At 35.4% G+C, this 14854-nt stretch overlaps 1 protein-coding gene across 1 annotated transcript; it reads right to left on the bottom strand.

The window, feature by feature from the left end:
• Window positions 1-3441: 3441 nt before the first annotated feature.
• Window positions 3442-7841, bottom strand: LOC124820900 (peroxidase 12-like). Its single transcript, XM_047292686.1, has 3 exons — window positions 7587-7841; window positions 6923-7108; window positions 3442-4044 (listed from the first exon to the last, which is right to left on the bottom strand). The coding sequence occupies exons 1-3, from the start codon at window positions 7839-7841 to the stop codon at window positions 3442-3444; spliced, it is 1044 nt and encodes a 347-aa protein (XP_047148642.1).
• Window positions 7842-14854: the final 7013 nt, after the last annotated feature.

Below are 14854 nucleotides of genomic sequence, written 5' to 3'. Positions count from 1 at the left end.
CGAACGTTCTGTCCCCACTAAGAACGAGGACGAACACTGTGGACGGGACCAAGATGACGCCCGTTCCAGATCAGAGTACGAACGACAGAGTTACGATTAGTTTTGGGAATAACCGAGTAACATCATATTCCATAGGACGAACGTTATTTACTACATAAATCATTTGAATGAACTGACTCTCGTGAATTCAAACCAGTACTCAGAGAATAATTTAAGTGTGGAGGCTCTAGGCCGAATACATCGAATGTAGACACCTCAAGACGTTAATGAACCATATTTAGAATAGTTCTAATACCGAAATCCACTGCCAGTCAATGACTGAACGTGGTAAAGGAAAGTTCTTCTGAAGTTGGACGTACGCTATTTCATTAAGACTAATTTTACAAGAATGAGTACGAGCGCTCAGTATAAGACCGAGCACCACTTTGAGCGAGCACTAGGTGTAAGACCGAGTACTTATCTGTACGAGCGCTAGGTGTAAGACCGAGCACTATTTAACTTATAACAACAGACTTGATAAATATACTAAAGGACTGTCGAAGTAGTGTTTACGAACGGCGAAAGTATACTATAACATATATATATAAAAGAATGGAGCTTATCAAGGGATACCCAGATACGACTGTGCTTGGCCGAACGCTCAAGCATAGTATTTTAACACGAGGACGCTTGTCCTCAACTAGGGTTCTATCCAAATGAAAGAATCCCATTTTAACTATGTTCACCAGGAAAACCGAACGGTCAAGGACCGTTCAACAACGAACGTACATTATCATTGGGAAGGTTCATATTCAATTTCATTTACATTCCAGTTTATTTCTCATCATACAACTTCCTAGTTCCATTCGTTCCTATCAACATCAACTTCCACATTTCATACAATCCATATCATGTAAATTCATATATTTCATTCCCACTCATTAATCAACGAACGTTCATGCAATTCAATCACATCAAACATCATGCATTATACTCATTCAGTCAAATAACGAATGTTCATACAAAACACAACATACGAATTAAATCAAATAAGCTTCCCTTACCTCTAAAATTGACCGAGCGTTCCCATACGCAGAAACAACTTCCCCACAACAGGTCCTCCTACCGTCAACGCTCATTAAACCAAACTACACAAGTGATACCCGACACTATCAGATCCCCTCATCCCAAGAGTGGTGATCAACGTACGAACTCAAAACTGGGTTTGCATGCTTGGAAAACGAACGACAGAAGAAAGGAAGGACTTACCAGCCCAGCTTCACAAACCGAACGGTTTATCTGGAAGCTCTTGACGCCGTGAGTCCTTCTATGGTACCGGAATCGTGATCGGAGGAGATGAAATGGTTGTGTTCTTAGAGAGAAGGTTAAGAAAACGTAGAGAGAAGGAGGAGAGAAAGAATTCTCAGAAACGTCAAAGGAGTGTGCATGCAGAGAGAGAGGAACGTTTTTCTGAGAATGCATGTTTTGCTTCCAGCGTCGAACGAACGTCCTCTCCTCGGCAGACACGTGCTTTCCACTACTGATTCCCGACTCCCCTCGGCATAACACTTGGCGTCCGTTGTCGAAGTGTTGCGCTCTCCGAGTGACACGTGAACTCCACTACGCACGTCATTTTCGAGGTCTGACATCTAGCATCTTAATTACAACTATTTTCAAATGTCTTATTATCTTTCCCACAACAAAAATTTTCGCTCTTAAAAATTAACTATTTTAACAAAAAGAGATACGGATATTTTACGTGCCTATCATTTTTATAGAGTTAAGTTACTTTTAATTTTGGTTTAGGTTGTTTTTAGTCGAAAAAAGCTTCATTGGTATGGAATTGTATATAACTAATAGCATTTTTGTGGCAATTTATTGGGTTATTGCAGCTAATTACCTGAAAAAGCAATCATGGAAGAAAATGCGGAGTAAGGCAGGAGCTTGGCCATTGTCGTTCTTGAAGACCTTCTTGAGATGGTTTCTGACAATGGTTTCAAGTTTGGGACAGGTTTTGGAATAGAAAGAATACGAGAGTCCCTTTACTAGTGGGAGTTTGGCTTCTGTTTGGGAGGCATGTATCTGTGCAGTGAACAAAATGGAAGAATTGAAGAACAAACAGTGCAAAGGATAAGCACAAGACTAGCCATCTCGGATGATCTAAGTGTGATTTGAGAGTTCCAACCTGTGACTCATCTATAGAAGGAGGGTGGCCATGGAGGTAGAAATTTTTTAGAAAAATATTCTATTTAATCTGAATAAGAACATATAATGTACCCTCAAAAGATCATAATACTTACTAAAACTACTATATTAAGAGATATTAAATGTAAGAATCACTGCTATTCTTTTCATATTTTATTGAATTTCTTTTATAAAAGTTTGTAAAAAACTGAATTTGTGAAGTCCTATAAAATATAACGTTAGAATAATTAACTAATTTGTTTTTTAATAAGAAAAAGGGACATAAAGTTTACTAGTCATAATTAGTAATTTTAAATTTGAATTCTTGAATTGATAACCATGTAAGATTAAAATAAAAAAAACTTTATGTATTATTGTTGTATTAAATGAAGTGGTCCACTGTTCTCATAGCTTTTCGCCAAAAGCTCGTCTCATGGTTGGTGGAAGATGCTCCTCTCTACAACTTAGAAATGCTCCTTTTCATGTTAAATCATGATAAACTTTCATGTATTTTGTGAATAAATACTTTTTTTCTATTCTCATTTTCTTGTTTAATGAGACTAAACTACGCAAATCGACAAGATTAAAATAGTAATTAATTTAGTAAATGAAATCTGTCTTCCTTAAAAACAGAAAATTTATCTTACTTTTTTAACTTAATTATATTTATAATTACTACTTTTCTTTTCCTAAATTTTTGTCAGTGTAATCGTTCGTTGGTTAAATTAGAAATTTAGTCCAAAAATACTTAATACAAGATGCATTATGGATTAAATCTTATACTACAAAGAAGCACCAAATATCGTATTACTTTTATAAATAAGAATGAAGAAAATATTAAAATAATCATCATTATTTAGTATTTTAAAGTCTTAAATTGAAGAGTAGTTACTTTTATATTTCTTTAATTTTAAGGATTTCAATAAAATGATTTAATGCATACCATTCCCAATAAATTTAAAGCTTTCTAACAACTTTGGTGTTCTTGATGTTTTTTGTGCCCTAAACACACTATGAATTATAATTCGATTTGAATTTATTCATAAAACTCTTTTCAATAATGGATAAGTTAGTCTCATTTTTGTAGATTTTCTTTGTAAATACTTATGAGAGAAAAATAAACAAACTAAATTAATTTTTTTATACATAAAGTATAAGTTAATACATATAAACTTTTTCAAATACAACTTAAAGTAATGTTTACATTCATATACGTTAAATAAGAAACATTCATAATAAGCAAACAACAACTAATATAACTATGGAACCAACATAAAATCAATTGGGTAATTTTACAAACTCATCCACAATATACTTCACCATAGTTCTCTCATCATTTATCATATTACATTTCGCACGAATTTCACCTTGATTTCGAGTCAACACATCCAATTGGCTCATCTTTACAAAAGCATGAATTAATTTGTGGAAGAACAAGGTTTGATTAAGTGCAAAGGCTTCTACCAACCCTTTTGTCCTCTTGTCTTTGAACAAGTCTTGGTCGGAAGTGAACAAACCTTGGTGGTTCATCAAGTTAATGTAGTATTTGTTATCGAAGGTTTTGGGGGTTCTGAAGTCCAAACGAAAAGTGTTACGTGAATATGTGGTAGGGCAATTAGAATTAAGAAGTTTAGCTAACGTTTTGTCCATGGTGGGATCTTGAGGAGAAAACCTGTTGTAGAATGTATGACAGTGGGTACGACCAATGGTGTGTGCACCTGATAAGGCAACCACATCTATAACATCCAAGTTTTTGGATTCAAATGTTTTGAGTGTGACATCGGTGATGTTGTAGGGTAATGGAAGATTGTTTGTTTCTTCAATGCTGAAGTTTAGACTGTCTCGTCTTCCAAGTGACACATTGAAATAGGGACCTCCAGACTGTAAAAAAATTCAAACATGTTTGGATGAATTCTTCTGTAAGAGTTCTAAATATAAAAAATAAAATAAAATATATATTCTTTTATAAATAAATTATAAAATAATTATTGAAAGTTTCATATAAACTATATATAAAATCAATTTAAAATATATATAAATAAATGTAAAAATATCTTACAAGTCTCTCTTATAAGATTAACTTAGATTTAAAATTTACTTTTAATTCATTTATGTTAGAAACTTAGGTGTGAGTTGTTAGAAACTTAAATATAAGAGTTAGAAAGTTTTTCCTTAAAAATATAAATGAAAAAAAGGTGAATAATACATAAGAAAAAAATACTTATAAACATTGGATTTTATAGTTTTTAGTTGAAGGTTGTAACATCCAAAAAATACAGCAATAAATTATATAATAGAATAATCACGTTAATAATAATCCAGATAAGTATTACACTAGAGTCGAGCGCACGCTCATGGCCGAACGGCCTTACAGAAAGAGTTACAAAATTTAAGCCGTACCAGATAAGCAAACCTGACCGAACGGTTTACAAAAAAAAATACCGAACGGTCATACCTAACAAAAAGGAAGGTGATCGAACGACCACCTTACTGTAACTAGACTATTGACCGAACGTCCTACTGTTTGGTCTTTACTCCAATTTCTTCCAAATTTTCTTCTTCCAGTGCCTATTCCAGCAGCTCGCCTCCTTCCACTCACATCCACACTCAGAACGAGGACGAACACTTGGAACGAGACAGAGAGGTCTCCAGTTCCAGAATAGAATAAGACCGAGAGGGTTACTATCGGATTACGAAAGAAACCGAGGTTAACTGCATATCGCAAGAATGACTAGAACGGACGTTACTTACAAGGTGAGTCAATTAGATGAACTGACCCTTGAGAGTTCTAACCGAACACAGAAAGAACTAGGCCAAATACTAAAGCTCTAAGCCGGAACCAAATGAACGTATACACTTCAAGATTTTCAGAGAAGAATACTTAGAAGGATTCACCTGAAGAAACCGAACGCTTAAGAATATTTAGCTTATTTGAATTTACATCAAGAAATCTGAATGCTAGTCAATGACCGAGCACGGTAGAGAAGAAGGTTCTTATTGAAGTTAGACGAACGTTATTTTTCATCAAGATAAACTATACAAGAAATGAGTACGAGCACTTGGTGTAAGACCGAGCACTACTCCATACGAGCGCTAGGTGTAAGACCGAGCACTAATAAAATTATAATAAAAGGCTTGATAAATATAATAAGATACTATCGAAGTAGTGTTTACGAACAACGAAAATATACCATTACGTATATAAAAATTGAGTTTATCACAGGATATCCAGATACAACTGTGCTTGGCCGAATGCTCAAGCATAGTATTACCACACGAGGACGCTCGTCCTCAACTAGGATTCTCTCCAAATGAAAGAATCCCATTTCAACTAGGTTCACCAGGAAAACTGAACGGTCAATGACCGTTCAGTAACGAACGTACACTTTTATATGAGAAATTTCATACCAGAATTATTTATTTTCAAACTCATTTCTTAACATATAGTTTCATAACTTTATACATTCATATCATAATCAAATTTCATATTTCATGCTATCCAAACATAGATATTTCATATATTTCATACATCATAACATAACTCAGCCATATTTCATTTCCACTCATTAAATAAACGAACGTTCATGCAATCCAATCATATAATTCATCATGCATCAAAATCATTCATTCAACTAACGATCGTTCATATAGTACAACAACATACAAATTAAATTAAATAAGCTTCGCTTACCTCTGAGCGTGAACGAACGTTTCCAGAGGCAGAATACAAACCACTACCGGTTTCCCTACCGTCAACGCTCGACAATTCCAACTACACTAAGTGACAACCCCACACTATCAGAACCACTCTTTTTGAGAATGGTGATCAACACAGGAACCCAAAACTGGGTTTGCATGTTTAGGAAATGAACGACTGGGTGGAAAGAAAGACTTACCAGCTCAGCTTCACAAACCAAACAGTTTCTCTGGAAGCTTTTGACGCCGGAAGTGCTTCTACGGTGGTTGAATGGAGATCGGAGAAGGGAAAGGGAGTGCGTTCCTAGAGAGAAGATGAAGAGGATGTAGAGAGAAGGAGGAGAGAATGAGATTCTTCAAAAATTTGAAAAGAGGGTGCATGCAGAGAGTGGAGTAGATTTTCTGAAAATCCAGAACGTCCCCTCTTCTGTCGACACCTGCTTTCCACTAACTGATTTTCGGATCCTCTTCGCTTGACACCTGACGTCCGTCATCTGAGTGTCGAGCCCCCCTCTTGACACGTGAACTACACTAAATCGATACGTGCGGGGATTTTACTGGTTCTGACAAAGGTGGATCATATTATTTTGTATTGTCAATTATATTTTAAGTGATGTAGATATTTATATTGTATATTTCTAAAAGAATCTTGCAAATTAATTTATCCATAAAATAGTTGTAATTTATAAAGAAAGTTAATTTTAAGTTTTTTCTTATTTTTCTATCAAAAAATTATTATGAGAAAACTCTTGTAAAGATACAATGGCAAAGTAGGCTATAGGAAGTCTTAAAGATATAATAATGTAAAAAAAGTCCATTTCAATCTTATATAGAAAAGAAAAAATAAAATAAAGAAAGGAAATAGTAAAAGTCCATTTGAATCCTATAGGGTCATTAGAAACCAATTGAAAATTATTAAGAATATATGAATATAAATTGAAAGCAATCTATAACTTATATTATTTGAGGCAATTCTAAATATATCATAAGGCAGCATTTCTTTTTATCATGGAAAAGAAAAAGGTATAAAAAATGTAACTAATTAATAGGATGATGAAATTACAAGAAAAACAGCATCACGAGCTGCCAAGACAGTGATATCTGCACAAGAAACTATCCTTCCACAGTTGTTGTGAACAACTTCTCTTATGTCATCAATGGTCTGCACAGCCTTAGAGCTTATGCCTCTATTCAGTGGATGATCCCTTTCACCTGGATTACCATCCAGTAGCAAAGATCCATCACATCCCTACAAATATCACCAAATTTTAATCATTTGTTTGAAAAATTTAGAATTTATTTTTACTAAATTAATTTTATGTATACTCAAGGTATACATTAATAGATAGTCTAATAATATGTAAAACAAAAAAAATCTAACAAATGACAAATTTAATTACAATAAACTTTAACCATAACTCTAATATTATATATAAAAAATTATATTTATATTTAACTCAATCTCATACTTGACTTTAAAAAATAAAAATTATATTAAATTATATATTATAAATTAGTTTTTGGGTCGAATGTCAAATCTTTTATATCGATCGAAATTACCATAAGTTTACTGTAACATGTAAAAAAAAATATGATCATATTTAATTCAATGCTCTTTTATATTATACAACATGAGAGATTCCTTAAAATGATGAAATGAAATTATGTGTTTTAGAAGGTTAAGGATGATAAAAGGGTAAGAAGCCTAAACCCTAAACAGAAGTCACCTGAACAAAATAATCATGGAAGAAAATGACGAGTAAGGCTGGAGCTTGCCAATGAGCTTGCTTGAACACATTTCTGAGATGGTTTATGACAATGCTTTCAAGGTTGGGACAGCTTTCGGAATAGAAGGAATATGATAATCCATTCACTACTGCCGGATTGCCTTCTGCCTCACAGCAAATCAAATAAGAACTAAATAGAATGGAAGAAATCAAGAACAAGGATTTTAAACAACTGCAACAACTGGACTTAGCCATTATTCTTTCTTTGCCTTCAGAGATTAAATCATCTGAATTATTTATAGAAGTAGGAACACACATCACTTAATAATTATAAAAACTCCAATAAATAAATTCATAATAAAAAAATAATCAAGCGTTTTTATCGGTTCAATATACATATATATAAACCTTTGGAATATTTCAACTCATATAATAACCATCCCATCAGATAATTCGTTGAAATACAAATGTAATGGAATTGTATTCTTTGATTTTAATATCAAAATATCTTTTTCAACAGTAATAAATACATTTACAAAAGCAATGTTAAGTTCATAAGAAAAATATTTTGGTAATAATAATTATTTGATAAATTTATTATAATAATAAAATCTATATTATAATAATGGTTATTTATTTGATGAATCGGTTAGAATAATAAAATTTATACTTATATAAATAAAAATGTTGTGGTCATTATTCATCTAATTGAATGTTTATATATAATACTTAATTTCTCATGAAAAAATAATTATGGATATCCTATTGTTTTTTAATGATTATTAAGAATAATGTATCTTTAAAATCTGTTTTAGTCTTTTATATCATACAATTTATTAGAAAATCGATAAGCTTCTATGTTGTGTTTTCTATTAGAAGTGATTTTGACATTAATTGCAATGCCTTCTATCGTAAGCAGGCAAAGAAGTAGGAAAGACACGTCAGAAGGTTAGTCTCTCGGTTCCGAAAATATTTATCGAAACATTTTGGCGTCCACCGTAGGACCGAGTGACATCCTGCTGAAATCACAAGGAACTAGACAAGGACAGTCTCACCATCAACCAGCTTTTGCGACTTTACATATTGTTTCGGTAGATTTTTACGGGACCGAGAGACGAACCTTTGTTGACGTGTCTTTCTTCCTTCCGAACACTGGAATCGCCTGAGCTGCTTGCCTTTCTTCTGTCAAAGCCGTTCGGTCACTTCAGTCTTGGCCGATCGGTTGCCTTCGTGCTCCAAGGGGGAGGTACTTGCAAAAGATACTCTGACGCTCAAGTTAGGCATGTGATTTGAAGAACCTCAACTCTTGGTTGAGTATTTAGTGAAGAGTTATCACTATTGAATGTTTGGGTGTTATGAAGTATGAGTTGAACCTGAATGGAACGTGCCTGGCTTGTGGCCCTGGCTCTCTATTTATAAGTTACCTCATGGATCCTCAGCTGACACAAGCCCAACAAAATATAAACAGACTTACCTAAAAATCCGGCTGGTTGCTCATAAACCACTTATCAGTATCTTAACCGCTTATCTATATCTTTAATCAGATATTCTTCATTATTTTATTATCTGCTGGACTATTGGCCCAATAACTTAAACGATGGCCCAATTGCGGTCCAATCTTTGACCTGAGTGAATGGATCGGACGGTGTTGAATGTTAATCGTTCGGACTCCACTAGGTATGATACACATATATAAAAGCCTCTATGTGATTGATGCATCATGACTAGAGTAAATGTTCAGTCGAAAGACAGATCATCATCTTCGGCATCGCGATCACCAGTACCATCCACACGTCCTGCTGATGATGATGTGTAATCACAAATCTCTCGTACACCATATGGCAAGATCGGAGCTTCCGCCTCTCTTCACCTTTGCAGAATCTAAGCAAAACAAAATCCTCAAACTGTGCAAGCAAGTTAACGCACACCAAGAAGCGACAGGAATTCACAAAAACCCTTTCTATCTTTTAATAGAACAAATCCAATGGTTGCCAAGACTCTCCAAAAAGCTAAACCTTTCCTTTGTGATCGGCGCCATCTCTGCCGCCACCGCCGTCAACGTGTGGTCGCACCGCGGTCCCGACCCATCATCCTTCTTCTCCGAAATAGCATTCACCATTGAGTAAGTCAACGTGAGTCTCGGACCAACCACCATTGCGCGAGTCTTTTCGCCATCGCACAACCTGCAATCAGGAAACAGCGAACGCCCATGGCAGCCATTGACGCTGCCGTAAGCACCTATGCAAAATCACGCCTCCTTCCAACGCGTCTTCGAAGCAGAGAGAACCCCCAGATTGGATTGAGCCTTCGTCGCGCCATAAGCGCCGCTGTCGCTGAAGCACCATGAGTTCCTCTCCTCCGTCTGCAGTGAAGAGATATTTTATTCTGTTACTGCATAATAATGCCTAGAGATATTTTATTCTGTTACTGCATAATAATGCCTAATTTTTAGGCACTTTTTATTCTTTAGTCGTTACCATTTGTATAGGTTCTGTTTCATGTATTTGAGTGTTATTTAATAGCCTCTTTAATTTAATAAACGTATCCAGTTGGCAAGAGTAACAATATACATTTTTTATTCTTTTCAAACTGGTATCAGAGCTCCTAGTGGGCCTGATACAGAAGTTGCAACTTACGTAGATGAATAATGATAAATTCTCCTAAAAAATCCCTTATTTTGATGGTCAACAATATGATCATTGGAGTGAACTGATGGAGAATCTTTTATGTGCCAAGGGTCTCTGGAATCTGATTAAAAATGGTGTTGAGGAGCCTATGGAAGGTATTGTTCTATCTCGTGAACAATTGGAGCAGTTGGAGAAATCCAGAATTGAAGATCACAAAGTCAAGCATTACCTTTTCAGGGCCATTGATAGATCAATCTTTGAGCAAATTATGGATAGGAGCACATCTCAGATTGTTTGGGATTCCTTGAAAAGAAAATATGGAGGAAATGACCGTGTGAAGAAATCAATGCTCAATGCATTGAGAAGGGAGTTTGAGGTGCTTGAAATGACAAAAGTAGAAACCATCACATAATATTTTGCTAAAGTCATGGCAGTGGCAAACAAAAGGAGAAGCAATGGAGAACTTATGTCTAACTCAAAGGTGGTTGAAAAAATACTTCGAACATTGACAACACGTTTCACCTATATTGTAGTATCGATCGAAGAGTCAAAGGACACTGAGACAATGTTTATTGACGAACTTCAAAGCTCCTTGGTAGTCCATGAGCAAAAGTTTAAAAAGGTCTACCAAGATAATGAACAAGTGCTCACATCAGAGAGCAGTCGTGGTAGAGGTAGAGGAAGAGGAAGAGGAACATATCGAGGTCGTGGACGGGGAAGAGGAAGACAATTTTCTTCAAAAGCCATTGTGGAATGCTTCAAGTGCCACCAATTGGGACATTTTCAGTATGAATGTCCTCAATGGAATAAAGGGGAAGCAAATTATGCAGAGTTAGATGAAACATAAGAGCTTCTTCCGATGGCTATTGTAGAAAAGGAATCCAAAAGGGGTGACGCATGGTTTCTGGATTCAGGGTGTTCTAATCATATGTGTGGTGATAAAGGTATGTTTATAAAGTTGGCATATGGAGATCAGCATTTTGTCAAATGTGGAAACAATTCTCAGATGACTGTCCTTGGAATAGGAAGTGTCAGATTGACGTTTAATGGCACAACCTTCCTTATTCGTGATGTATACTATGTTCCAGAGCTTCAAAAAAATTTGTTAAGCATGGGACAATTACAAGAAAAGGGCCTTGCCATTCTTATACAAAAAGGAACATGCAACATCTATCATTCGTCTAAAGGCTTGATCGCATACACAAAAATGAGCAACAATCGTATGTTTATTCTCTTCAACGAAAGATCTATCACCCCACTCACTGAAGAATGTCTACACACCTCCTCTGACCTTACTTACCTTTGGCATCAAAGGTTTGGCCACTTAAACTACAAAGGCTTGAAGACACTACAAACACGGCAAATGGTTTATGGACTGCCTGAACTTAGCGGCTCTAGTATCATGTGTGTTGACTGCTTCACTGGAAAACAACATTGTAATCCTATTCCTAAGACAAGTAAATGGCACGCTAACAAGGTCTTGGAACTCATACATGCAGATATTTGCAGTCCAATAGAACCCATTTCAAATAGTGGAAAAAGGTATTTCTTAAGCTTTTTTTTATGATTATAGCTGTAAAGGTTGGGTGTATTTGCTCTCCAAAAAATTTGAAGCTTTGGAGTGTTTCAAATCCTACAAGAAAATGGTGGAAAAGGAAGTTGAAGCATCCATCAAATGCTTACGAACGGATAGAGGAGGGGAGTTTAACTCTCTTCAGTTCAAGTTGTTTTGTGAAGAACATGGAATAAAAAGGCAACTTACCACAGCTTATACACCGCATCAAAACGGAGTTGCAGAATGCAAAAACAGAACTGTTATGAATATGGTACGTTGTTTGCTCTCTGCCAAAAAGGTTCCCAAGTTTTTCTGGCTTGAAGTAGTAAATTGGACCTTTTATCTATTGAATCGATGTCCAATGCATGATGTGAGGAACATCACTCCACAAGAAGCTTGGAGTGGAATCAAACCTTCAATAAACCATCTTTGAGTTTGGGGATGCTTGGCTCATGTGCACATATAACAAAGGTAAAAAGAGGTAAGTTTGATGATAAAAGTTTTCCTTGTATTTTATTGGGTGTTAGTGAAGAATCCAAGGGTTATCGTCTATTTAATCCTAAGACAAAGAGGATTGTTATTAGTAAAGACGTCATATTCGAAGAAGAGAAGAGTTGGGATGGGGGTCCAACTTATAAAGAGCAAATAAAAACTGAGTTGTTGTGGGGTGATGATGATGAGTTACATATTGATGAATCTGAAGAAAATATTGAAGTTGATAGTGATGGTGCGAATAGTGAGCATAATGAGGAAAATGTTATTAGAAATTAAGCAAGAGTGAATTCACAAGAACACATAATTCAAGGGAGAGAAAGAAGAAAGCCAAGCTGGATGGAAGAATTTGTAACTGGAGAAGGATTAAGTGAAGAAGATGATGCTGAGATAGCAGCCTACATAGTACAAGATGTCACAAGTGAGGATCCAATTTTATTTAAGGAAGCTATTGAACAAGAAAAATGGAGAAAAGCCATGGATAGCGAAATAAACTCCATTGAAAAGAATCAGACATGGGAACTAATGGACCTACCAACTGGAACTAGAACCATTGGAGTCAAAAGGATCTACAAGACAAAGTTGAATGAGTATGGAGAAGTTGATAAATATAAGGCAAGATTGGTAGCTAAAGGGTATTCTCAACAATATGGAGTCGATTTTCTGAGGTCTTTGCTCCTGTTGCACGCATGGATACAGTACGGTTAATCGTGGCACTTGTGGCATGCAAAGGATGGCAAATTTTTCAATTAGATGTAAAATCTGCATTCTTACATGGAAATTTAAATGAAGATGTCTACGTAGAACAACCAAAGGGCTATGTCAAAAAGGGGGAGGAGCACAAGGTTTACAAGATACATAAAGCCTTGTATGGTCTAAGGCAAGCACCAAGGGCATGGTTTAGTCTTATAGAAGCACATTTCATGCAAGAGGGCTTTCAAAAGTGTCCAAGTGAGCAGACTCTATTCATCAAAAAAGGTACTGGAGAAAGCATATTAATTGTCAGCATATATGTTGATGATTTGATTTATACAAGCAATGACGTGGGCATGATGCTTAAATTCAAGAAGTCTATGATGCAAGCATTTGATATGACTGATTTAGGAAAGATGAGATTCTTCCTTGGCATTAAGGTCTCACAAAAACTAGGTGGAATTTTTGTGTGTCAACAGAAATATGCCAATGATGTGCTGAAAAAGTTTGCAATGTCAGAAAGTAAACCTGTGAAAAGCCCAATTGTTCCAGGTAGTAAGATTAACAAAGATATTGAAGGTACAACCGTGGATGAAACTTATTTCAAGCAAATTATAGGAAGTTTATTATATCTAACTGCTACACGGCTCGATATCATGTTTAGTGTAAGTTTAATTAGCAGATATATGTCTAAGCCAACAGAGATGCACTTACAAGCTGCTAAAAGAATTTTAAGGTATTTAAAAGGGACTACTAGTTATGTGATATTTTATAAGAAGGGAGGAAAAGAAAATGTGCTCACTTTTACATATTCTAATTATGCAGGAGATGAGGATGATTCTAAAAGCACTTCTGGTTATGTATTCTTGCTAAGCTCAGGAGCGGTATCATGGATGTCCAAAAAACAACCAATTGTTACTCTCTCAAGTACAGAGGAAGAGTTTGTAGCTGTTGCTACCAGTGTCTGTCAAGCAATATGGATGAAAAGAGTGTTGGGAAACTTAACTTATATTCAGGATACTAGCACTATTATTATGTGTGACAATAATTCAACCATTAAACTTTCAAAAAATCCAGTAATGCATGGCAGGAACAAGCATATTAGAGTGCGTTTTCATTTCTTAAGAGATCATGTGCAAGATGGAAAAATTGAGTTGATGGACTATGGAACTAAGGAACAAGTTGCAGATATAATGACCAAGGCTTTAAAACTGGAAGCTTTTCAGAACGAGAATGGTTGATTTATCTAAAATAAACTGACACACGCTGTAAATCAGTTTAAGGAAGGGAATGCCTAGAGATATTTTATTCTGTTAGTACATAATAATGCCTAAAGATATTTTATTCTGTTACTGCATAATAATGCCTAATTTTTAGCCACTTTTTATTCTTGGCTTAATACCTCTTTTGGTCCCTCTTTTGGGGGGCAATATTCAAGTCCGTCCTACCTATTTTAAAAAGTTCAATGTGGTCCCAACTTGTGAAAAAAGTGTACAATTAAATTCTTTTTGGTCACGGCGTTAAATATTTAAGGATTTAGCTGATAGCGTGGAGTGATGTGTGCAACGTAGCTGTTTAGGTTGATAACGTGGCTGCATAAGGGGTAAACATGTGATTTTCATTAAATTTCATGTGGCAGTGGTAAAAAAATTTTGAGTTAGGGTTTGGGTTGCAGAAATCGCGATTTGGGGTTAAGCATTTTGGAGGAGCTGTCTTCCAAATTGGGTGATCTTAAAGCTGAAATCTGCAGAGCAAAATGAATTCCACAAAGAACGTGACGTAGATTTTCTATTATTAAAGATGTGAATATTATTAACGATGTGAATTCGCGGCGCAAGCTTCCTTGTCCACCTCCTTCTGTTGTTTTCGTTTGAGTTTAGGGGTTTCCTATTTTTTTCGCA

The sequence above is a fragment of the Vigna umbellata genome, chromosome 3 (genome assembly GCF_029865625.1).
Source record: "Vigna umbellata cultivar VRB3 chromosome 3, Vumbellata_1.0, whole genome shotgun sequence".
Classification (NCBI taxonomy): Eukaryota; Viridiplantae; Streptophyta; class Magnoliopsida; order Fabales; family Fabaceae; genus Vigna; species Vigna umbellata.
The sequence above is the reverse complement of the archived record's forward strand: the minus strand, read 5'-3'. Positions and strand labels throughout refer to the sequence as shown.